A 27,284-nucleotide genomic window follows, 5' to 3' on the forward strand; every position below is an offset into this window, starting at 1 on the left:
ATATATATATATATATATATATATATATATATATATATATATATATACATACAAGAATGAATAAAGGGTATCTTGGTCAGGTGAGTCACAGGGATGGCAAGTAGAGTCATTGATTTTCACATTATTTCTAACAGCAATGGTTGTCTTGATCAGATTATTTTCTCAGAGCAAAGGCGAGAAATATGTAGCTAGGGGTGGGAAAGAGGGTGATTCCTAGTGGGGTATAAATACAAAGATTCCTGTGTGAGGGGCTCCTGGTGTCCCAGTTGAAGCTACTTTCTAAAATATTTATAGCACCTCTTTTTGTGGGGGCAAAGACCAGGAAATTGAGGGGATGCCCATCAATTAACAAAGACAGTCATATTGTGAAGCATGGTCTAGGTGTGGCTAGGCATAGCAGTTGAGGGCAGTGTTTGCCCATTCATCTATCAATCTGTAAATTTAGAATTCACCAGGAATATCTGAAGAGTACAATTAGATTTACATCGCCAGAGTCAAGGATAACTCTGCAACATTGTCTTCTGAGTTAAAGGAGACAAGTAATTACAAGCAATCAGTACTTCAAGGAAAATATGTACTTTCTTGACATCCAATCTCAGTTCAAACACTGTCTCCAACCGGAGACTTTTTTGATGTCCTCAGCTGCCAATGCCTTCCTTACTCCAACACCCAAGCTACCTTGAATTTACTTTCTAATTATACTTATACCTGTATGATTTGATGCCCCTTCACATACATATTGAATGTAGGATTCTTGAGGAGAAGGACTCTTTGGCATGACCAGCACAGTTTCCTGGCAAATAGATGCTTGTTGATCCATTCATTTGGGGGACTGTGCTGATTGGTGGCGATAGAACAAGGCATAGATCGGTTCCTGTTCTGATCAATACCGTAAGAAGCCTATTTTCTCTTTCATTGATACATCAGGTTGAAGCCCTGGCTTCTTGTCATATGAACTATGGGACAAGCGTGGTAGTTGGTGATCCTCCAGCATCTTCGATGCTCACCTATGATCCCATGCTGGTGTTCACTGGACGCACCTGGAAAGGATGCATTTTTGGTGGTATGTGGCAGAGAAATGAAGCGTTTTCATTCAGATAGAAAGAATTTACCAAGTGCTTCCTATGTGACCAGTACTGTGCTAATGGCTAAGAATACAAATGCAAGTAAATGAAAAATCGACTGCTTCTAGTCTCAAGAAGCTTACAATCTAATGGGAGATGCCAACACATGCAAGGCAATCAGGGGAGAAAGTGGAGTGGGGGGCAAAGTCCAGAGAGTCATGAGCAGAGTCAGGAGGAATGTGAAAATAGATGGCCAGCCCTTTCAGTCCAGGTCCTGGGCAAGAAATCTGAACTTAGACAGGGATTAACCAATTAGAGGAGAGACCACAGTACTGGAAATGTCTGAAGATGGAGGAGAAAGGTGTTGGCACATAGGTGGAGGGGACTGGACATCTGACCTGTCCTTTGCCAAGGGAGAAAGCCTGCAATCTCCCAACACTTTAAGAAGTATTTCATGGTGTGGGTGGTGGGAATCTCTAAATATAGATAAGAGAACAAAAGAAAGGAGAAATCTGAAGAAATCAACAAGAAAAAAATAGATACCCTCGTATTACACTGACTGCTAGCCCAATAATATCACCCCTAATCTAACAGGAATTTTTATGGCTAGAAGGTCTTTTTATTTTAATTTTTGTCATTTTTTCCATTAGTTTAATTCCCAAACGTATACTTCTGCCCTCTCCTACACAGAGAGCCATTCTCTGTAACAAAAAGAAATAAAGAGAGAGGAGGAGGAGAAAGAAATTCAGCAAAATTAACACATCATCAGGTGTACCAGGATGTGGAGTGTTCCAGACCTAAATTAACACCTCTGCAAAAAAGGGAAGGGGGAGCATTTTCTCATTTCTCCTTTGGGAACACCCAAGCATTTAATTATACAGCATTTACTGTGGGAGGAGGGGAGGAAGGGAGGTCTTTTCATTTATATTATTGTAGTCATTGCATATTGCTTTCTTAGTTTTGCTTACTTAATTTTAAAGTCATTTATATGTCTTAACGTAATATTCTATAATCTTCATAATAATGATTTCTTCCAGTACAATAATATTCAATTACATTCCTGCATATGGTTCTGGTTTGCTTTATCACTCAGCAACGTATATAGGGCAAGCACACACATTTCCTAGACTGATGAAGCAGCGCTTTCAGTTCCAAATTTCGAGTAAATAAGAAATAAGAGAATGCTATAGATTCACATCATAACAGATGAGCTGAAATTTATATAGTGTTTCAAAGTTACAAAGCCCTTTCCTTACAACAATCCTGTGAGATCACTAATTCCAGTATTAGTCTCATTTTATAGACAACACAACTGAAGGTCAGAGAGATTAAACAACTTCCCTATTGTAACATTTCTAAATTTCAGCACTTTTTTGACTTTTCTACCCTGTTGTCCATAATATATCAGTGCAAGCTGAACATTACTATGCTGCTGCTGGTGGCAGAGAAGGAAGTATCTGTGAGGGAAGTTTGTTTCATCTGGATCAGGCAAGACAATGAAGTCCTTGGCTTCCTTTTAAAAAAAAATCCTTTATTTATTTATTTTTTCAAATGCTTTATTAGCTTCTGATTTACATAATTCATTTCTGCAAGATTTTGAGTTACAAAGTTTCTCCCCATTTTTCCCTTACCCACCACCCCAAAATGGCAGTCCCACAGGATATCCCCTCCTCCAATCTGCTCTCTCCCATATTTTCTCCCATACCCCTTTTGACTTTTCCAGTGGATCTCTATGCCCCAGTGCCTGTATATCTTATTTCCCAATTACATGTAAAGTAGTATTAATAATAGAATACATATATATACATATATATATATTTAAACATTTGATTTTAAAACTTTGAATTCCAGATTCATCCCCTTCCTCCCTTGTCACTCACCCCCACTGGGAAGACAAGCAGTTCAGTATAGGTTGTACATGTGTGGCTAAGGCAAAACAATAACATAGTAGAAATATTGTAAAAGACTGACTATATTTCCCTCCCTGCTATCCCACCTCCCACTTGTTCTATTCTCTACTTTGATCCGGTCCCTTTTCAAAAGTGGGTGCTTCCAATTTCTCTCCCCCCCAGCATGCCCTCCCTTCCATCATCCCCCCTCTCATCCCCTTGCCCCTACTCTGCTGTAGGATGAGATACCCTATTTAGTGTGTATTTCATTCCCTCCTCAAGCGAAATTCAATGGGAATAAGGCTGACCCATTCCCTTTTGCCTTCCTATTCTTCCCCTCCATTGTGACCATTTTCCCTTGCCTCTTCTATTGAGATAGTTTACCCCATTCTGTCTCTCCCTATCTCCTCTCATTATATTCCCCTCTCACCTCTTAATTTCACCTTTTAAGTATCATCCCTTCCTGTTAATTTGGTCCTGTGCCCTCTATCTATGTATACCTGCAAACATATGCCCATAAACCCTCACATATAGACATATATTTCTATTCCCTTCAACAACTGAGAAAGGTTTCATAAGTTACAATTATTGTTTTCCCATGTAGAAATGTTAATAGTTCAACTCTGATAAGTTCCTTATGATTTCTTTTCCCTGTTTACCTTCTCTTGCTTCTTGTATCTGAATGTCACATTTTCTATTCAACTCTGGTTTTTTCAGCAAGAATGCTTGAAAGTCCTCTATTCCACTGAATGACTATATTTTCCCCTGAAATATGATACTCAGTTTTGCTGGATAGGTGACTCTTGGTTTTAATCCCAGTTCCTTTGACCTCCAGAATATCATATTCCAAGCCCTTTGATCCCTCAGTGTAGAAGCTGCCAGATCCTGGGTTTTCCTGATTGTGTTTCCACAATATTCAAATTGTTTCTTCCTGGCTGCTTGTAATATTCTCTCCTTAATCTGGGAATTCTGGAACCTGGCTATAATATTCCCAGGAGTTTTCTTTTTCGGATCTTTTTCAGGAGGTGATCAGTGTATTCTTTCAACCTCTATTTTGCCCTCTGGTTCTAAAACATCAGGGCAGTTTTCTTTGAGAACTTCCTGGAGGATGATGTCTAGGTTCTTACTTTGATCAACATTTTCAGTAGTCCAATAATTTTTAAATTATCTCTCCTGGATCTATTTTCCAGGTCAGTGGTTTTTCCCACGAGAATCTCACATTGCCTTCTATTCTTTCATTTGTTTGGATTCGTTTAACAGCATCTTGATTTCTCATAAAGTCATTAGCTTCCATTTGCTCCAATCTAATTCTGAAGCAATGATTCTCCTCAGTGAGCTTTTGAGATTCTTTTTCCATCTGGAAAATTAGGCTTTTTAAGGCATTCTTCTCCTCATTGCCTTTTTGAGCCTCCTTTGCCATTTGAGTCAGTCTATTTTTTAAGGTATTAATTTCCTCAGTCAGGCTGTTGACTCTCATTTCATAATTTTCTTGCATCATTCTCATTTCTCTTCCCAATTTTTCCTCCACTTCTCTTATCTGCTTTTTAAGGTCCTCTATGGCCTGTAACCAGCTCATATTTTCCTTCGAAGCTTTTGGTGCAGGAGTTCTGACTTCACTGTTTTCTTCCTGTTCCATGCTTTGCTCCTTTTTGTCCCCAAAATAGGAATGTGGTGTTGGAATATTCTGTCTGCTTTGTTTCCTTTGCCTGGTAATATTGCCCCTCAGTCACTTGACCCCTGGGCTTTTTGCCACAGTAGGATTCTGCCACTAGACAGGGGAGCTTTAGCCTCAAACGCTAGGGTTTTCTCAGCTGCCGGACGTATTAGGTGAGTGCCCTCTCTGAGGCCTCCACATGCTCTGGCAAGCTGGACACACACCCCAGACTGCAATCCAGATCCAATCAGGTTAAAGCAAGAGCGATTACCCCTCAGACTGGTCTCCTGGTCCCCCTACATACTGCAGGCCAGGAGCTGAAGCTGCCACATGGGGCTGGCTGGCTGTGCAGGCGTCTCAGTGGCTTCTTGCCCCATGGGTAAAAGCCATGCACTCCCACTTACTGGGTCCCAAAGTCTAGACTGCACTGACCTCTGACTTTGTCCTTCACATCTATGTGTTGATAGATCTGGAAAGGGACAGAGCTGCTGGTGATCTGGAGTCCCTCCAGCCAGCGGCTGGTCAGGCCCGCCCTGGGGCTAAAGCCTTGAGGTGGGGTTGGGCTAGGCTGCCAGAGCCCTGGGCTGGCCAATTCCTGCTACCCTGCCGGGCTGTCCTCAGCAGGAAGTTAGCTTCTCTGTGTCATTTTGTGGGTTCTTCAGCTCCAAAGTTTGCTTAGAGTCCTCTTTTTACATGGATTGGGGAGGGTGGAAGCCAGAGCTGCAGGGACATCCTGCTTCTATTCCACCATCTTGACCCCACCTCCTTTTTTTATTTAGCAAAAGTCCACCTTCTCACTTCTCACTCATGTAATTGTATTCCATTCTGGATCTGTGGCCCTGAACAGGGTAGAAGGTGACAAAGTTGCCATTTGGTGCCTGTCCCCAAGGTGATTCCCTTCTATGGGTGTAGTGGTGACCCAATATGGATTAGGAACGTCTTCTTCACCAGGTTCACAAAGTGTTCCTGGGGACCATTGTACTCTGCTAGTAGGATGCCACCGACCTGCACCATCCCTAGGAACTTTAAACTTTTGTCTCCCTCCCTATGCTGACCTGAGATGGAGAAATGACTCGTTGTGACTTTTTCTGGATTTCCACATGAGAATTTGGTCTGCTGCATTTTCTAGATACATTGGGATGGGTTTTGTTTATTTGGTTGGTTTGGTGGGGGATACTTCACTATATTGCTTTTAGCTACTCCATCTAGCCCTAAGACTTCTGCTCTCCATCAAATGCCATTTTTAATGTATCTATGCTACATTATCTTCACCATTAAATCCACCACCTCTCCTGTCTTCTCTGTATCTATTAATGCTCCTAATCGCACTTAAAACCTTAGAGAGGCAGCACAATGTAAGTGATGAAGAATCAGGCTGGTGTTGAACAGATTTTGGAATCTGTTTTTATTCTTTGTTAATGCATTTGAACCTCTAAGGGCTTCAGTTTCCTTGTCCATGAAATGAGAGTCAGACTAGATGATCTCAAATCTAACTATTCTGTGATTCTCATTTATATTTTATAAAAATGTAAAACCAGTTTCCATGAATAGAAATTATTTTCAGAACTTCTTGGAAATAAGTAACAACAAAAGAATGGGAAACAAGATACATTAAAATTTAGTCATAATACTCCCTAATGTTTGTCCTCATTATTGAGGGTGAGACATTCTATAAATTAGTTCAGAATGACATTAAGTGATGAAGTCATTAAGTGAAACATTTATTAAGTACATACTTCATGCAAAGTATTACTATACTAAAAAAAAAAAACTAGTAGACAACAGCATCCCTTTCCTTGAGAAACTTACATATTCCACAGGTGTTGGTGGTTCCCAGTTGACAGAAGGTCCTGACTGACCTTGAGGGACCTCTGTAACTCATTGCCCCACCTAATTAATCCAGGTAATTTAGTATCTGACACTCTGAAAAGGTAAGCATTGGCTACATCTTGAAATCACAAAGGCTTGGAGTGCAATCTGGATTTTTGCCCAAAGAGCTATAAAATTGTGCATACCCTTTCACCCAGCAATACTACTATTAGGTCTGTTTCCCAAGGTGATCAAGGAACAAGGAAAAGAACCTATATGTTCTAAAATATTTATAGCAGCTCTTTTTGTGGAGGCAAAGAACTGGAAACTGAGGGAATACCCATCAATTGGGAAACGGCTGAATAAGTTGTGTGATATGATTGTGATGGAATACTACTGTGGTGTAAGAAGTTATAAGCAAGTTGATTTTAGAAAACATCAAAAGATTTGCATGAAATAATGAAGGGTAAAATGAGCAGAACCAAGAGAACATTATATGTAGGAAGAGCAATATCGTTCGAAGAACTATGGACAACCTCTTTATGAAGGAAGACGCTATCCATCTCCAGAGAAATAACTGATAAATGGAAGTACGCATAGTGTAGTTTTACGTGTGTGTCTGTGTGTGTGTGTGTGTGTGTATGTGACATGGTGGTGGCCTTCTCTAGTGCAGGGTGGGGAAGGAGTGACAATTCAAAAAAATGTAACAAAAAATTAAATTACATTTTGAAATAATGAATGAATTTTTTAAAATCACATGGCTTACAAGCTTCAATGTATTATTTAATACTTTTGTTTATAAATTAAGGGAAAATCATAGGATTTGCATCCAAATCCAAAGAATATAGCATTAAACCCAAAATGAAGAAACAACCTGCTGTCCCAAGAGACTTGCATAGTCCTGGATTTGGCTAATATCACTCATTCCCATTGATGCTTCCAGTTACAATTTTCCCTGTAGCTCATTCATTCACTCTTCTCAAGCCATCATTTATACAGAGTTCCCATAATACCAAACTTTACATAAGAGGACTCTAGTGATGGTAGGGCATATAGGAACTTTTTATTCTTATGTTTCTTGGATCAGTCACTGCCTTTAACCCAATAGTGTTCTGGCAAAGATTTAACAACGAGCTCTTAAAAAGAAAATGTGTATAGTCAGGATTTTTTATATTTTCTCCATCTTTTTAAAAATAAACACAATTAACAATACCAAAAAAAACCCATGTTTGTAGTATTTGCTCTTTCTGAAGAGTAAATCCTCATGCTGAAAATGTAAAAACTGGCTTCAGTGAACACTTCTGATCTGGATCAGTATGCCACAGCTTTAATCCTACATAGGCTTACAGGGAGTTATTTCTATTTGCCTGCTCTCTGTTGTATACCCAGGCAGTGTCGCTCTCCATCATGCCAGAACTTCCTGCTCAACTTCAGGGAGTAGGGAAGTTGACCACTTTGTCCCCAAATGCTTCCGTAGTTCACCATCACTTAGAGTAGGGGGGATGGGTTATTCAAATTATCCAGGGGTATTTTCTAAAATATCTGTAGCAAGAAAGGGGAGAAAGGGCCAAATACTGGTGTAGTCATGTTAAGATGAGAGAATAGTTTGCACTGGATCTGCTTGGGGAGGAAAGACAAAGTCAATTTCTGTCTCGGGAAAATAGTGATGATTTTGCACTACCAAACTTAGAGGATTGTTGTGCACAGGGTATGGAGATTACTTCATAACCTATCATTATAAGGCATTTGATAAAGCACTAGCTAAAAGGGATACTATTGAGATAAAATCCACAAAATGATATTAGCTTTATAACAGAATCTGGTGCAGTATAAAGGATCCAGCCTGGAATCCAGATTCCCAGATCTTCTAGTTAGGTGACTGAGGAACATATCTGGCTTCCCTGAGCATTATGTTTCTCAACTTTAAAATACTTGTATTACCTCCATTACAGGGTTGTTTGAATATGACTATTTCATGAATTATAAAGCCCTATATAATAAATATGGGTTATTATGGCTTTTACCCAAGTTCCCAGACAGCATGATTAGTGCAGAATGAGATTAGTCAAAAAAGGTTTCTTGGATGAAGTAAGATTTTGGTAAAGGACGTGTTGCTCAGGAAAGGCTTTGAGCCCCCCACTTTACTCTTTTCTTGTGAAAAATGTCTTTTATATACTACAGATAGGTTGTTAGATTTTCCTTTGATGCAAAAAGTCAAGATCTTACGAAATACAGATTGTCATGTTTAAGTCTAAAGTGAAATATATTTTAATATTCTATGGATGCATGATTTCATCCATTTGGGCATGCAACCAGTGCAGATAGCAATCCAACCCAACACACACACACACACACCCCTTCTAATCTTGTGCAGTTCTTGTCCATTTATTTCCCTAGACAGTCCTTCCAATGCTTTGTCACTCATTAGAGTGTAAGCTTCTTGTGCAAAACTATTGTTCTCTTCCTTTGTGCCCCCCAATGCCTGGCATATAGGAAGCACTTAATAAATGCTTGTTCACTGACTAACTTGTGCTTTATAAACTAAAATTCTGGTGCTTAATTTTTTAAGGTTGGAAAACCAAAAATGACCTTCCAAAATTAGTAGCTGACTACATGGCCAAGAAATTTGACTTGGACCATTTAATAACCCATGTTTTGCCATTTAACAAAATCAAAGATGGATTTGACATGCTCAACAAAGGAGAAAGGTATGTGGTTTTATGTTTATAACACTCAAAATGCAATCGTATAATACAGAACTTGGAAATTATCATCTTGTTTATATGTTTGTTTGTTTTTTTATTTGACTTCCACAAAATGAAAATCTATGTAGGATCAATCTTACATTGTCCCAGCTGAACATAATTTTCCCTTGCATTTCCAAACATCTTTTTTCATTCATCAGGTCTATTAAATCCTGTTTCCCTCATAAAATGGAAGTCCGCATTACTGATGTCACCTCGGTGCTAGGCAGCACAAAGAGGTCTAGACATAGATTCCAGTAACTTAGGTCCAAATTCTAGTCCTGTAACTTGCTAACCATATGACCTTTGGCAACTATATCTCTCTGGTACTCAGAGAGGACCTTTCTCTTTAAAGTGATGTAGTTATGCTTGTTGACTTCTGTGGTCTCTAAGAAACGATCTTATGAGATAACCTCCTCTGTGTGTATTGACCTTGAGAGTTCTTGGCATTGAATCCCAATGCTGGTAAGAAGATGAAGAAAGAGCATGGACATGAATAGTGAATGACTTGAGTGTTAGACACAAACTGTCTCACTGGACCATAGAAATAGGACAAGAGAACCTTTCTGTGGCCCATGAAGCTTCTCAAACAAAGATAAATACATGATGGCATATGGAAAGTTGTGAGGGAACAGAATCTCTTCAGTTTTGATCTCAAAGATGAGCCCTGAGATAACAAAGTGGAGAAAATTGGATTGCTTTAAAAGCATTTTTTTCCACCCCCCATATCCTGGTGCCTACACTTACTCATAGCAATCTAAGAACCCATTCTGCCGCAGTGTTCCATCTCCCATCATGTACTTCTCTGGGTCCCAGTGGCATTATAAGTTACAAGGAGAAAAGGTATTTGTGGTCCATTGTCAAAAAGCAATTTCCACTGAACTGAGAAGAATTATGTTTTCTTCCTGTTTTTTTTTTCTTAGTCCCCACTCATCCTTCTCTAGCCTTTAGCTCTTCTCTATATACTGAAGTTAGAGTGTCAAATCACAAGGGATAGACAGTACATGTGTAAACTGGTCTAAAACATCACTAAAAATCGTTTGAATATTCTAAACACCAAGTTACCACTTGGAAAACATTTGAATTCAGACAAACTTGCTGTTTTCCAATTAGACAATTGTTTGGCCAAGTCATAGGATCAAAATAACATTACTGTATAGTTAAGAGGGACCTCAGGGACAATCTAGACTAACCTCTTCATTTATAATCAAGAAAACCAAAACCCAGGGAAATTAAGTAACGACCTAAAAGTTATGTGACAATCCTGACATCTGTCTTCATCTGAGATTGTGTATAGATACAAATACTACTACATTTGTCATACAATATGGCACAGTAGACAACTAGACATGAGTTAGAGGAATGAATAAGACGGTGATGATAAGGAGTGCTAGGAAAGTACAGAATCTCTTCGATTTTGATCTGTGAAAAGGAAAATGATAAGTGCTGGAGAAGATGTGGGAAAATTGGAACATTAATGCATTGTTGGTGAAGTTTTGAACTGATACAACCATATTGAAGAGCAATTTGGAACAATGTACAAAGGGCTGTAAAACTGTGCATACCCTTTTATCCAACAATACCACTACTAGGTCTGTATCCCAAAGAGATTGTTAAAAAAAGAGAGAAGTTTCAACATATACAAAAATATTTATAGCAGCTCTTTTCATGGCAGAAAAGAATTGGAAATTGAAGGGATGCCTATCCTTTGGGGAACGGCTTAACAAGATGTGGTATATGAATGTAGTGGAAAACTATTGTGCTATAAGAAAAGATGAGCAGGCAGATTTCAGAAAAACCTGAATAGATTTACATGAACTGATGCTTAGTGAAGTGAACAGAACCAGGAGAACATTATACACAGTAACAGCAACATTGTTCAATGATCAACTATAATAGACTTAGCTCTTCTCAACAATACAATGATTCAAGACAATTTCAAAAGATTTATGATTGAAAATGTTATCCACATCCAGAGAAATAACTATGGAGTGTGAATGCAGATCAAAGCATACTACTTTCACTTTTTTTGTTTTTTCTTCCTTGTGACATTACCTTTTTGTTCTTATTATTCTTTTGCAACATGACTATTGTGGAAATATTTTTACTCTGATTGTACATGAATAACCTACATCAGATTGCATGCTGTCTTAGGAAGGAAGAAAGAGAGGGAGAAAAAAGTAGAACTCAAAATCTTATAGAAATGAAAGTTGAAAACTTAAAAAGAAATAAATAAAAAGAAAAAAAATTTTGATCTGTGACAATAAGACTAGCAGAAAGTATAGAGAAGAGCTAACGAAATCCAACAAGTCAAGGCTGATGAATATAAAGAGCTCCCTTTAGGGGTGGCATTGTTAAAAGCCAAAATTATAACATAACCTCCTTTCTACCAATTCATTTCTTAAGTGCAAGTCAAAACTTTTTTTAAATGTATTCATTTTTAATATTCTTTTCTTTTTAATTTTGAATTCCAGATTTTCTCCCTTCCTTCCACACCCTTCCCCACCCTCTGAGAAGCAACCAACACGATATCAATTATACAAGTGAAATCAAGTCTGTCATATTAGTCATATCAGCAAAAAAATAAAGAAAGAAAGAATATGAGAAAATTACACTTCAATTTACCCTCAGAATTCATCAGTTCTCTTGGTACAGGTGAATAGCATTTTTTTTTTCATCATGAGTGCTTTGGATTGTCTTGGATCATTTTATTGGTCAGAGTATCCAAAAGTTTCTCAGTTGACCATCATTACAACATTGGCTGTTACTGTGCCCAACAATCTCCTGGTTCTTCTCATTTCACTTTGCAAAAGCTCATAGAGGTTTTGCTGTTTTTCTGAAACCATTCCCCTTGTCATTTCTTATAGCACAATTCTACTCCATCACAATCATACGCCACAACTTATTTAGCTATTCCCCAATTGATATTCATCCTCACAAATTCCAATTCTTTGCCACCACAAAAAGAGTTGCTAAAATATTTTTGTACATATAGATGCCCATCCTTTGATCTCTTTGGGGTACAGACCTAGTAGTGGTATTGCTGGATAAAATGGTGTGTAAAACTTTATAGCCCTTGGGCATGGCATCCAGATTATTTTCCAGAATGGTTGGACAAATTCACAGCCACACCAGCAGTTTATTAGTGTACCTATTTTCCCTCATCCTCTCTAGCATTTGTCATTTCTGATAGGTGTGAAGTGGTACCTTGGAGTTGTTTTGTTTTGCATTTTTCTAATCAGGAATGATTTAGAGCATTTTTTTTCATGTAACTATAGATAGCTTTGATTTCTTCTTCTGAAGTCTGCCTATTCATATCCTTTGACCTTTTTATCAATGGGGGAAGCGGCTCTTATTTTTATAAATTGGACTCAGTTCCTTATATACTTGAGAAATGAGATTTTTATTAGAAAAAATTTGCTGTAATTTTTATTGATGTCATTTCATTGTCTATGGCACCCTTTAGTAAAATGCGGTTTCCCTAATTATCTCTTTCAATTAGGTCTAATTTTGCTTTTGCTTTCTCTGAGGACACTATTGCCACCCCTGCCCTCTTCACTTAAACTGAAGCTTAATATTCTGGACTCCAATTCATCAGTTCAATTCTGTCTGTATCTTTCTGTACCAAGTGTTTCTGTTGTCTACAACACATTAATTGGATTCTGGTTTTCAATTTATTCTGCTAACTGCTTCCTTTCTATGTGTTAGCTTATCTCATTCACATTCACAGTTATGATCACTAACTACATTTCCCTCCATCCCATTTTCCTATGTTCATCTTTTTCTTTCTATCCTGTCCCTCCTCAAAAGCCTTCCTTCCAACCACTGCCCCTTCTAACCCACCCCACCCTGTTATTCTTCCCACCCATATCTCTTATTACCTTCCTCTCCTATCTATGTATTGGGTAAAATAGATTTATATATCCAACTGAGTGTTTGTGTGTATAGGTAGATAGAGATATAGATGTAGATATAGCTATATGTGTGTATGTATGTATATGTATATGTCTGTAAGTATATTCTTCCCTCTTTGAACCTATTCTGATGAGAATGAGGTTTAACTATTGCCTGCCACCACTCTATTTTCCCCTTCTTTCTTACATACCTCTTTTATGTGAGAATATTTGCCCTATTCTAGCTCTCCCTTCCTGCTATTCCCAGTGCATACCTCTTTCTTACCCCTACATTCTTTTTTTTGGTAGCTCACCCCAATATAATCAATTCATCCTCATGCCTATGAATCTATGCAGACTCCTTCTAACTGCCCTATAATGATAAAGTTTTTAGGAGTTACATGTATCATCTTCCCAGGTAGGAATGTAAACTGTTTAACTTCATTGAGACAGTTTAACTTTATTGAGTCCCTTATGATAACTCTTCCATGTTTATCTTTTTATGCTTCTTTTGAATTTTGTGTTTCAGTGTTAATTTTTCTATTCAACTCTGGTCTTTTCATCAGGAATGCTTGGAAGTCTTCTATTTTATTTGTTATTCAACTGTTTTTCTGTCATGTCTGACTCTTCATGACCCAATTTGGGGTATTTCTGGCAAAGATAATGGAGTAGTTTGCCATTTCCTTCTCTCATTGTTGAGGAAACTGAGGCAAATAGGGTTAAGTGACTTGCTCAGGGTAACACAGCTGGTAAGTTTCTGAAGCCATATTTGAATTCAGATCTACCTGACTCCAGGTCTGGTACTCTATCCCCGGTACCCCTATTTCACTAAATATCCATTTTTTCCCTTGAATATTGCATTTTGCTAGGCAGGTTATCCTCAGTTGTAATACTAGGTCCTTTGCCATGTGGTAAGTCATATTCCAAGGCCTCCACTCCTTTAACATGGAAACTACTAAATCTTGTGTGATCCTGACTGTGACTCCATGATGTTTGAATTGTTTCTTTTTGGCTGCTTGCAGTATTTTCTGTTTGACCTGAAAGCTCTTGAAGTCAGTTATAATATTCCCAGAAGTTTTCATTTTGGGATGTCTTTCAGAAAGTGACTGATAGATTCTTTTTATCATCTGGATATAGATATTGGGGCAATTTTTCTTGATAATTTCTTGAAATATAATGTCTAGACTCTTTTTTCTAATCATGGCTTTCAGATAGTCCAATAATTCTTAAATTATCTCTCAATCTATTTACAGATCACTTGTTCTTATGATATTTCACATTTTCTTCTATTTTTTCATTCTTTTAATTTTGGTTTTTTTTTTTAATTCTCATGAAGTCATTAGCTTCCAATTGCCTGATTCTATTTTTTTTTTCCTTTTTGGAAGAGCAATTGGAATTAAGTGATTTGCCCAAGGTCACAGGGCTAGTAAGTTTTAAGTGTCTGAGACCAGATTTGAACTCAGATCCTTCTGACTCCAGTGCCAGTGCTCTATTCACTGAACCACCTAGCCACCCTCTGATTCTAATTTTTAAGGAATTACTGTTTTCAGTGAGCTTTTGTACCTCTTTTTCCAATTTGGCCAATTCTGTTTTTTAAGTTATTATTTTCTTTAGCATTTTTGGTGCCTTTTTAATAATTCTCTTATCTAACTCTCATTTCTTTTCTCAATTTTGCCTCTATCACTCTTATCTCTTTCTTTAACTCTTCCAGGAATTCTTGTTGTCCTTTAGTCCAATCAGCATTTTTCTTTGAAGCTTTGCTTATAACTATTTTCACATTGTTATTTTCTTTTGAGTGTGTATCTTGGTCTTCCCTGTCACCAAAAGAGTTTTTTATAGTTGTTCTTTTTTTGTTGTTTGCTCATTTTCCCAGCCTATCTCTTTACTTTGAATTTTATGTTAAATTTAGACCCTAATCACCTACAGATGTGAAGGCACTGTCCTAGGCTTCATGCATTTTTGTGTGGCTGTTTTCATTCAGAGCTAGTTCTGGAGGTCTGCAAGTTTTTTGATGCTTCCAAGGTGGAATTATCTTGGCAGAGGTGTGGTCATTGCTCTTTTGGTCTGTACTCTGGTCTTTACTCAGGAAGGGCCTCTATTCCCCTGAAGCCACAAATGCTAGCACTCCTCTTGACTCTGGAACTATGGCCATAATTCTACTCCATCTTAGAACTTTGACCCACAACTGGTCACAGGTAATAGAGTTGCCAATCAACATCAGCTGTACCAAGTACACAACAAAGGGTCCCCCAAATCTCTTTGTGATCAGTTGTCTGATCCATTTACTGTCTCTAGGCTGAGAGCCCCTGAAGCTGCTACTGTTGCTGCTACAGTGGCCATCTCTAAGACCCACAGCTAGTGCTCCTGTCATTCTCCTGGCCTTCACCCACTCTGGTGCCACAGATGTCTCCTGCAGACTTCCTAAGTTGTCTTAGACTCAAAAATTGTCTGTAACTAACCTTTTGTAGGCTATGCCATTCTAAAATTTGATTTGAAACATTATTTTAAAATTGTTTCGAAGGGAATGCTATGTGAGTTCAACTGGGTTCCAACCTGTACTCGGACATCTTGGGTCAACTTTTGCAGTTAAGCTCCAAGAATTACAAGACCATTGAAGAATATAGAAATTTGAAAAGAACCTTAGTAATCATCTATTCCTGATCTTATATTTTAATTTTCTTAATTAACCCAAATCTGCCTTTTTCTCCCTAGTTATAACAAATAGGTATAGTTAAGCAAAGTAAATTCTCACATTGATCTTATAAAAATACCATACATATTATAAATAAATATATACCTGTGTATGTGTATATATACAAACATGTACATGTTTGTATGTGTGTATATTAATATTATCTACATGTATACATATATGTCAAATCTTTCATCATTAGTATGCTGGAATTTACCACAATTAATCACAGTTCTTAAGCTTTCAAAGTTGTTTGTTTTTATAGTATCATTGTTATTGTATAAATTGTTCTCTGGTTCTTCTCACTTCACTCTGCATCAGCTCATACAGATCTTCCAAGATTTTTCCAAAACCATCCTCTTCAAAATTACTTACAGCACAACAGTGTTCCATCACATTCATGTACCATAAGTTGTTCAGTCATTCCTCAACTGATGGGCATCCCCTTCGTTTCTAATTCTTTTCCACTGCAAGAACTATTTTAAATATTTTCGTACACAAGGGTGCTTTTCCTCCCTCTTTGATCTCTTTGTAGGAGTGGCATCATGTAGGCACCAATAATGTCTTTTTTCAATGACAGGAGGAAAAATATATCCTCATTATATAAATCTACTAATCTGTCTGAGCTCCTCCTCTTTGCCAAGTACTTCAATATATGTGCTATGCATTTTATTTTCCTAGAGAGAAAAGAATCATTTAAGTCCACAGATTCACACCTGGAAGGAAACAGAACTCATCTCTTCCTACACTCTGACTTGAGAAATGTAAAAACTGAGTCCTGAGTGCTAAAACACACCTCTTCTTTTGTTTGGATATGTTTAATAGTATCTTGATTTCTCATAAAGTTTGCTCCAATCTAATTCTGAAGGAATGATTCTCTTCAGTGAGCTTTTGAAATTCTTTTTCTATCTGGCAAATTTGGCTTTTTAAGGCATTCTTCTCCTCATTGCCTTTTTGAGCCTATTTTGCCATTTGAGTTAGTCTATTTTTTAAGGTGTTATTTTCTGCAGTCAGGTTGTTGACTCTCATTTCATAATTTTCTTGCATCATTCTCGTTTCTCTTCCTAATTTTTCCTTCACTTCTCTTATTTGCTTTTCAAAATCCTTCTTAAGGTCCTCTATGGCCTGTAACCAGCTTGTATTTTTCTTGGAAACTTTTGGTGCAGGAGTTCTGACTTCACTGTCTTCCTCTTGTTCCATGCTTTTATGCTTTTTGTCCCCAAAATAGGAGTCTAATGTTGTATTCCTCTGTTTGCTTTGCTTCCATCATTTATTCATGTTGCCACTCAATTACTTGACTTTTGGGCTTTTTGCCTCAGGAGGACTCTGCTACCAGACAGGGGAGCTTCATCCCAGATGCTAAGCTTTTCTCAGCTGCCAAAGGCATTAGTTGGGTGCCCTCTCTGAAGCCTCCACATGCTCTGGCAAGCTGGTCGCATGCCCCAGAACCTCCTCCCTAGACTGCAATCCAGATCCAAGCAGGTTAAAGCAAGAGCAATTACCCCTCAGACTGGTTTCTTGGTCCCCCTACAATCTGCAGTCCAGGAGCTGAAGCAGCCACATGTGGCTGCAGCTGCAGGGCCTTGGTGCCTCAGCTGCTTCTCGCCTCAGGGGCAAAAGCCAACACACTCCCAACTACTGAATCCCAAGGTCCACACTGCACTGACCTCTCACTTTGTCCTTAGCATCTATGTGTTGATAATTCTGGAAACCACCACAGCTGCTGGTGATCTGAAGTGCCTCCAGCCAGTGGCTGGTCAGGCCTCCCTGAGGCTAAGACCTCTGGCTCCAGCAGGGCTGGGCTCGGCTCCCAGAGCTCTGTGCTGGCCAATTCCTGCCAGCCTGCTGGACTGTCCTCAGCAGGAGGTTAGCTTCCCTGTGTCATTTTATGGGTTCTGTAGCTCCAGAGTTTGTTCAGAGTCCCCTTTCAAATGAATTGGGGGGGGAGGGGTTGAAGCCAGAGGCTGTCGGAAATCCTGTTTCTACTCTGCCATCTTGACTCTGCCCCCCCATACCTCTTCTTAAGACTAGGGTAAGTGGCTTTTATCCTCATGAACCCCCAAATATCCTTTAGCTTCCTGATTTCCCCCTCCCCCAGTCCCCAGGTTTGGCAAATTGCTCTTTCAGCTTCATCATTCATTTAATGAGAAGTACTTAATTTGAAATGAAGTGGCAGTATTTCATTTGCTATCTCTGTGCACACTAAAGAGTAAAGTGTATAATAAGAGGACCCTAATATTAAATTACCCTTATTGAGAGATGTAGAAACAAGCTATTAACAGAAATGAACATTTTTCTCTTTCAGCATTCGAACAGTCCTGACGTTTTGAACTTGGAAGTGATAGGAGATACCTGTGGATCCATCTGGAATATCTTTATCTGATGTTTCTATTTCATATAATAAGCATAGATTGTGTATGGTTCTTTCATGTGGGTAAGACACAAGACAGAAATTAAGTCTGTTAGAACAAATAAACACAATTTCTTAAATTACATTTTAACATGGTCACTAACATGATTTAATTTACCTGGGATAGTAGTAGGGTGCTATTGGTAATATTGGGATTGTTGATGTTTAATCTGAAGAAAGTGGTTTCCATTGGACTAGAGATCATCAGGTAAAGATATAAGGTCTTCTCACATTTTACTGAAGTGGAAATTTTAAGGGAAATGATAATATCCATGCATCAAATTAATAAGAGCATAAAGGACAACTTCTTCCAGGATTCTAATCATCCATTTCAAATGAGCTGGGCAAGACATATGGGGTGGTGTGATTGTAATACCTTAAACCAGATATTATCTTTTAGATGAAGTATTGACAATGAAGCTCTTATAAAAACTTTTCAAATTATCTTTTCAAAATATACAGACATACATACAAATGTGTTACATCTATTTACATATCTATGAATATCTACATTATATATACCAGACAAAAACCTACACCTGCCATCTTTCTTGTCTTATCCCTTTATGTCTCAAAGAATATGAATCCTTTTTAGTATCTCTTTTAAAAAATAAATTGAATTCATAAAGTAAAATTGTTCATTTTCATTTTTCATATGATACAGCCTACCTGCTTCAATCAAGAAATGCGAATGTATATTTTAAAGAAAGTAAATCACTCATTTCAATTCAACAAGCATTTATCTAGCATATTTTGCATACCATGCCCTCTAATATCCATGGGGAATACAAAACAAAAAATAATAACAATAATTCCTGCCTTCAAGGAGCTGACAGTATTTTCATACATTTCATGTATTTCTATAATTCATTTCAAGAAACATTGTAATAATTTAATGTAAATTTTAAAATGAGTTTGGAATGAGAAGAGAGATTATATGAAGATGGTGTCAAAATTTAGAAAAAAACACATATTTTTCATATTTTTAATTGAATGATAAAACATATTCCAGATCCCTTTTTGAGAATTTCCACATAAATATGCAGTTCAGTGTTAATAAAGCCAATTATATATTGATATTCCTTTGCTGATATGGATATAAGTTCTTCTGAATGAGAAATTATGCCTAATATTTTCTTTTTAAATTTTTCTTTATTTTTAATTTATGAAATAAAAGAAACATTTGCATAACATAGTAGAATGAAGAAAAAGATGACTGCATATGAAACTGCAAATCTATTATGTACAAATTGCTATTCCTTTTAAATATATAATAAAGTTATTGTGTAACATTTTTTTCTCCCCTCCCCCATATCTACCCTAAAGATGGCTACCATTATGGGGGGTGGCTAGGTGGCACAGTGAATAGAGCACAGGCCCTGGAGTCAGGAGGACCTGAGTTCAAATCCATCCTCAGACACTTGACACACTTACTAGCTGTATGACTTTGGGCAAGTCACTTAACCCCAATTGCCCTCCAAAAAGCAAAGAAAAAAAAAAGATGGCTACCATTAGATAGAAATATGTCTATATGCACATATACATATATAAGCATATACTATATATGTAAAATCATTCTCTACATACTTCTGTGTAATAGCATGTTCCTTCATAGGTCTTTCATAGCTAATCTGGGTGTTTATAGAGTCAAAATGACTTATCCAAAGTTATTTCTAAAACAATATTGCTTTTACTGTATACAATGTTCTCTAGGTTATGCTTACTTCACTCTTCATTATTTTGTGCAAGTCTATTCATTTTTTTTCTAAGATCACTGTATTTCAACACAATTGTTTTTTTTTTAATCCTGTATCTTTTGTTTTATACACTTAAAAGCATCATTTGAAGCCTGTCAAAGAGATTCAATACACAAGAAAGGTCAGAACCTCTGAACTGTGGGAACTCCTGGTTTTTTTTTATTTCATTCTTTTTTTTGGAGGGGGGAAGGCAGGGCAGTTGGGGTAAGTGACTTGCCCAAGGTCACACAGCTAGTAAGTGTTAAATGTATGAGTCCAGATTTGAACTCAGGTCCTCCTGACTCCAGGGCCAGTGCTCTATTCTCTACACCACCTAGCTGCTCCTGAACACCTGCTTTTTGTACCAGACTTATGAATTTTGATGTCCAGTCCCATGCTATATTCTTCTCTTCCTGTTTTGAGAGTCCTCTGGCATAAGGGAATGCCCCCTGGAAGAATGTAGGGTTCATCCATTGACCCTTGCTTTGCTCCCTTTGCACATGGCTTTGACCTTTGCACATGGCTCCCAGTGCCATACTCCCCTGAGGTAAGTAAGTGTCAACAGACAAAGTCCTTGTTCCAAGTCCACACCTAAGGAAGGGCCTATCGGTCAGTCAGAGACTGGTGAAAAACAACCCCTTGATGGGATCAGGTGCTGGCAATAACATGTAACAATAGGAGTCAAATAAATGAAAAGCTTATTTATCGCAAGCAATGGGGAAGACAGGGGAGAGAAGACAGGACGACAGAACCCAACACACATTCTAGGCATACACATTAACACAGAGAATAATTCGCCTAAGTCCAGCTGTGTTGAGGAGTACAGAGACACGGCTCAATTCAACAGAAAGAGGGTGTTCTAAAGGGCATATCTGAGGGCGAGTATTCCCCAGAACTCTCATTCTGTGGAACCCTTGCTGAGTTTCATATCAAAGGTTAAGACAAAATATTGGGGGAAGGGTGTTATCAGGGAGAAAAAAACAAGCTGGCAGTAGACAAAATCTTATTTGAGGGACACAGCTGTTCTAACCTTTGAAAAATATTATCAGCATTTTTCCATGAATGGATTGTAGAATTTTACAGCCTCCCTTAAAGGGAAACTGTCATGGTAGTCTCCAGACCAACAGACCTAATGTTATAACACTTCCCCTTCAGTGTTAGATCTTTGATCCTGTGACCCAGAAGTCAGTGATTTCGCTGAGAAGTTTTTTACTAAGACCTCAGATCACACACCAAGGAGACCCTGAGAGAACTGGAATCTAGCTTCCTCTCCTGTGACAAGGTCTACAAGAGGAGCTTTGCTTGCCCGGTCCTTCCCTGCAAACCTGCTACTCCTGAATTCTCAGCTTAAATTTGGCTGCTTTTACTCTGCGCACCTTCTTTGATGTATCCCATAAAGCATATCATAAACCTTAAGATGTGGCTTCACAGCAGTCCCAAGAATTGGGATTTTTTGTTGATTTTATGGTTACTATGAGGGAACAAAATGGCACCCAAAAGACAAAAGAGTGAATGGAGTCTTGCACTACATTAGTAGAGATTGGTTTGGTCTTTCTATTTCCAGCACACAGTAGGCCAGTGTCTCACACATAGCAGGTGCTTAATAAATTGGATTGAGAGGTGATAATTCCATTTTATTCTACACTGGACAGCCCACAGCTGGACTTCATATTCAGTTCTGGGCACCACATTTTAGGAGGACCATGTAAAAAGCTGGAACACATCAGAGTAGTGTTATGACAATAGTCACAGCACTTGAAGGTGTCATATGAGACTCCATTTAAAGAAACGAAAATATTTAGCCTGGAGGAAAGAATATGGAGGGCACTATATAATAGCTATGTTCACTAGTCTTGTGGAAGGGGGATTAATTCATTCAGTTTGAAACCACAAGGGAGAATAAGGAAGTTATACAGAGGCAGATTATGGCAGAATTTCCAAATGATATTCCTTGTCTAAAAATGGAATGAGCTATCTGTCGAAGTAAAGATCCTCATTATGGGAAGCATTAAAACAGAAACCAGATGACAAAATCTCCTAGAAGAATTCAAACATTGGGAAGGGGCCTTTGGGGGAATGGCTTGGACTCTACAGGGTGTCCCTAAAGTCTGGACACATAGGAAATCTCGTTATGCATATTTTCAAGAAATGAAATGAATGGAAATTTTAACAACGTTGTATTTAATTAGCATAAATTTTAGCCATGACAATTTCATATGGAATAAGAGCTTTTATGAGCTATTGGGGACCAGTTTCCATATTAATGAGATTAACTTAATTTAATTAATGAGATGTCTTCCTATGAAATCTCATTTATGTTAATCTTGTTTTCTGTTCAAGGATTCAATGACATCTCATTTTAGACTAGAGTGGCCTTTCCCACTGTCCATTAGTCAATCCTCAAGTATTTATTATATGCATTGTGCTAGGTGCTAGGGTTATAGGGGATGAAATTAAATAGTTTCTGTCCTCAAGAAGGGTACATTCTATCTCTCACAACATACTATATAGGTCACTACTTTCTATCTCCAATTCTTTAACAAATTCATTGTGTGACATTGAACAAAACCCTAAAACCTCTGTGAACCTCAGATTCCACTCTCTGCAAAATAAGGAGGCTAGTCTACATGGTTTCTGTGGACTTACAGGATCATACATTTGAACCTGCAATGGAACTTATAGGACATCAAGTTAAATTCTCTCATTTACAGATGTGAGGGAACTAAGTCACAGAGCCACTAAATGATTACCTAATATCACAGAAGTTATAAGTGCTTGAGGTAGGGTTTAAATTCAGGTCTTCCTGACTCGATTTCAATACTCTATCCCCTGTATCACACTATTTCTCTTGGTTATAAATCCAATGAGTTCCATTCTACTTATACCTATAGCCAGTCCTTGATGGATAAATGTGAACTACACATAAGATCACATTAATTACGTCCCTCGTATATAACTTCCCTTCCACCCACTCTCAGGTTGCAGGAGTAACTGCCTCCTGTGTCCCTCTGAAAAAAAAATTAAAGATAATTGTTACCACAATTTAACCTTCCTCAATTTGACAGTCGTGGAGACCATCATGTAGAGGAAATGGAGAAATTTAGCATAGAAGAGAGAAGACTCCAAGGGAGGGAGAGAAGGAAGGATCATGATCACTTCACTCAAGAACTTGTGGAAGAAAGGTTATTGTGTTCTATTTGACCTCATAGAGATGAAGTCAGAAGGCTTGATATCAACCAAAACTTTATAAAAACAATTAGAGCTAACTAAAGGTGGAATGGATGGCCTCAAGAATTACTGGCTCTCCCTCCTTAAAAGTCAAACGGGCACTGAATGACCATTTGTAGGATGTATTGTTGTAGGGATTCTTTTCTTCTATGAGTTGGACTAGTTGACCATTGAGGTCCTTTCCAATACTAAATTTTAGGATTCCATAAGACCCCCGTCTAAGCTATGCTTATTTATAGGCAAATGTCTTTGCTGAATTTTCTTGTTATGTCAAACAAACTTGATCACTTCATCTCCCTGCGTCTGTTTCTAGGTGACATAATGTCTATAGAGTACTCTCTAAGCCTCAGTTTCCATATCTGTAAAATAGAGATAATAATAGCACGCACCTCACAGAATTGTTGGGAGGATAAAATTGTTACTTATACATGCATATTACATACATATGTATATATACACTCATACATGTATATGTACACACACATATATGTTGATATGTGTGTATGTATGTGTGGCTTTGCAAACCTTAAATCTCTATATTAATAGTAGCTATGATCAATATTAATTATCTGCAGAAGGAGATTCATAATCTTTGCACTATTCACCTCCCAGGGATATTATCAGGAATGTGTTTCATGAAGTCCAAAGTGCTACAGAGATGTGAATTATTGGAGAAACTGTAATCATCAGCAATATTTAGAGGCCAACTCCTTCCATGAGCTCTGTGACCAGCCTCCTCTTGATTCATGTCCAGTTGGTGGCACAAGTCGTGAGAAGGCTTGTGAGGCATAGTTGGGAAGGCTTCAGCTTGTTTGTGAGCATGAGTAGGGGCCAGGTTTATGTGATAAAGACTTTGAGGCATGCCAGGGCTTAAGCATACCTTTATGGTCTGGATCTCATTCTTGGCAATCATTCCTTAGAACTGGATTAACACATACTTGACTCTGTTGGGGCAGAGCTACATTTATTCTCCCTTTAAATTTTGCCATCCTAATGAGAGTCTTATTTTGGAGTTCTGGGGGCAGAGTAGCAGAGATCACAAAGGACCAACAAGAAGGGTAGTATGTATACTTGGTAACTACAGTAAATGGTTTTTTTTTTCTCAGAACTGGATCTAAAAGAAGAATTAGAAATGATTGGCTTAACCCCAGCCAGCAAGAGTAGAAACAAAATAAATTGTTGCAGTGATAAATTGAGGATCAATAATAAGAACGTATTCCTTATAATTAAAATGATCCAAAAATGAAACAGGCTCCCTCAAATTAGAAGTAGAAGACCTCATCTAAGGTTCTAAAGCAAAGGTTTAATGGCCACTTGTCAAATATGGAGTGGAGATTTTTCTTTGACTGTGGCCTCTTAGGTTCCTTCCAACTTTGGGATTTTGTGATTCAGCTACAAGGAGGAGAAACTCAGGATAATTGCGGGAGAGCATGGGAGGATCAGGTGAAAGCTTTTCTGGTTTTGTTTTTGTTTTTAAGGATGGGTGAGATCAGTACATGGTTATTGGCAGTAGAGAAGGAGCTGGTAGATAAAAACACATTGACAAAGAGAGCGAAAGAGGCAGCAATCAAAGAGAAACCCCCAGGGGAGACGAAAGAAAATGGGATTAAAGGCATAGGTACAGAGGTTGGCCTTGGCGAGGGGAAGGATCACTTCATCTTCCAAGATGGGAGAAAGGAAGAGATAAGTGTGTGTGTGTGACAGACAGACAGACAGACACTTTTAGTGTCTCTGTCTCAGAGATGAGAATTCTGGAGTAGCAGGTTTGCTGAGAAGGACCAGGCAAGCAAAGCTCCTCTTGTGGACCTTGTCAGAGGAGAGGAAGCTGGGTTCCAGAGAGAAACAGACAAGGATTTTGAGGTGCAGTGTAGACAGGATTGTGGGAGTAACAACTACGGGGGAAAAAATATATATATACATATATATATATATATATATATATGAATATACTTTTAGCTCTCTGGAAAAATATGTCCACGATAAACTTTTAGGTTTCATCTGCATTATTAACATTTTCTTCATGCTTTCTTAATTATATAAAATCGGTGCAACAATTAATCAAACCCTGATTGACATCTGTTTGCCCTAATCCTAAAGAATAAGTGAGTCAAGCAACAAATCATAGAATCAACAATTTCATACAAGATAATGACAATAATGAGACTACATACCAAAATTTATGGGATGCAGTGAAAGCAGTTCTTAGGGGAAGTTTTATATCTCTAAATGTTTACATGAATGAAATAGAGAATGAGGAGATCAATGAATTGGGCATGCAACTAAAAAAGCTAGAAAAAGACAAATTAAAAATCCACAATAAATACCAAACTAGAAATACTGAAAACAGAAGGAGAGAATAATAAAACCAAAATCTAAAAACTATTGAACTAATAAATAAAACTAAGAGCTGGTTTTATGTGGGGGAAAATAGATAAACCTTTGGTTAATTTGATTTAAAAGAAAGAGGAAAACCAAATTACCAGGATCAAAAATGAAAAGGGTGAATTCGCCACCAATGAAGAGGTAATTAAAACAATAATTAGGAACAATTTTGTCCAACTGTATGCCAATAAATTTGACAATGTTAGTGAGATGGATGAATATTTACAAAAATATAAATTGCCCAGATTAACAGAAGAGGATATAAAATATTTAAATAACTCTACTTCAGAAAAAGAAATTGAACAAGCCATCAATGAACTCCCTGGGAAAAAATCTCCAGGGATTTTAAATCCAGATGGATATACAAGCAAATTCTATCAAACATTTAAAGAATAATTGATTCCAATACTATATATTTATTTATTGGGTCGTGTTAAGGCAATTTTGGCACCACCAAAATATTCATATTACATTTGGGAATTACTATTTGGGAAAAAAGCAAAGAAGGAGTCCTACCAAATTCTTTTTATGATATAAATATGGTACTGATACCTAAACCAGGAAGGGTCAAAACAGAGAAAGAAAAATATAGACCAATTTCCCTAATGAATATAAATGCAAAACAATTAAAATAAAATACTAGCAAAAAAAATTACAGCAACTTATTACAAAAATAATACACTATAACTGGGTAGGATTTAAACCAGGAGTGCAGTACTGGTTCAATATTAGGAAAACTAGCAGCATAATTGACCATATCAACAATGAAACCAACAAAAATCATATGATTATCTCAATAAGAGCAAAAAAAAAACTTTTGACAAAATAAGACACTCATTCCTAATTAAAAACAGTAGAGAGCATAGGAATAAATGAAGTCTTCCTTAAAATGATAGGTCCCATCTCTCTAAAACTATCAGCAAGCATTATATGTAAGGAGGATAATCTAGAAGCATTTCTAATAAGATTGGGGGCAAAACAAGGATGTCCATTATCACCACTGTTATTCAAAGTGGTACTAGAAATGTTAATGACTGTTGTCATTTTTTGGTCATTTTTGCCAATTTGCAGGGTAAGAGGTGAAATTTCAGGTTTGTTTTGATTGGGATTTCTCCTGATTTAGAGCATTCTTTCCTGTGCTTGTGAATATTTTCTATTTCTCCTTTTAAGTAATGTACTGTTTATTCATATCCTTTGACCATTTATATACTGGGGAATGGCTAATAGTCATTATATTTACTAATTGTTTATGAATCCAGATACCAAATCCTTATCAGAAAAGTGTAATATGAATATTTTGGTGGGGCCAAAATTGCCTTAAAATGACCCAATAAATAACATATTTAGTGCAGAAAATACTATGTTTAAAATATTATGCCAAAACATTATGTTCAATGCCTTACATACAATAGATGCTTCATTAATGTTGTTGTATTTAGGTTTTGCACAGTTGCATGTGATAAGTGCTATAAAAAGATGTCCTTATGATGAGCAAGGTAGCTAAGTGACTCAGAGGAGAGATCACTACACCTGGAGTCAGGGAGACCTGAGTTCAAATCCAGCCTCAGACACTTACTAGCTGTGTGACCCTGGGCAAGTCATTAAATGCTGTTTGCATCAGTTTCCTCATCTGTCAAATGAGCAGGAGAAGGGAACAGGGAACCACTTTAGTATCTTTTCCAAGAAAACCTCAAAAGGGGTCACAAAGAGTCACACGTGACTAAAAACAATGAAACAACATGATTGACAGAGAAGGTCATATCATGAGATAGGAGATTAATAG

At 37.6% G+C, this 27,284-nt stretch overlaps 2 protein-coding genes across 2 annotated transcripts in view; both read left to right on the forward strand.

Moving 5' to 3' along the window:
• The window catches only part of LOC138169227 (all-trans-retinol dehydrogenase [NAD(+)] ADH7-like), a 34,758-nt gene extending 16,683 nt beyond the window's left edge, over positions 1–18,075 (forward strand). Inside the window, exons 6-8 of the mRNA XM_069098513.1 lie at positions 928–1,063; positions 8,986–9,124; positions 18,051–18,075. Coding sequence (XP_068954614.1) covers positions 928–1,063; positions 8,986–9,124; positions 18,051–18,075 — 300 coding nt within the window. The remainder of the gene's footprint in view (positions 1–927; positions 1,064–8,985; positions 9,125–18,050) is intronic.
• LOC138165848 (alcohol dehydrogenase E chain-like) overlaps positions 1–27,284 on the forward strand; it is a 417,804-nt gene that overhangs the window by 304,944 nt on the left and 85,576 nt on the right. The window lies entirely within an intron of this gene.

This window comes from Petaurus breviceps, unplaced genomic scaffold (genome assembly GCF_028583685.1).
Source record: "Petaurus breviceps papuanus isolate PSGF00001 unplaced genomic scaffold, PetGlider_PUasm1.0 126, whole genome shotgun sequence".
NCBI classification, from domain to species: Eukaryota; Metazoa; Chordata; class Mammalia; order Diprotodontia; family Petauridae; genus Petaurus; species Petaurus breviceps.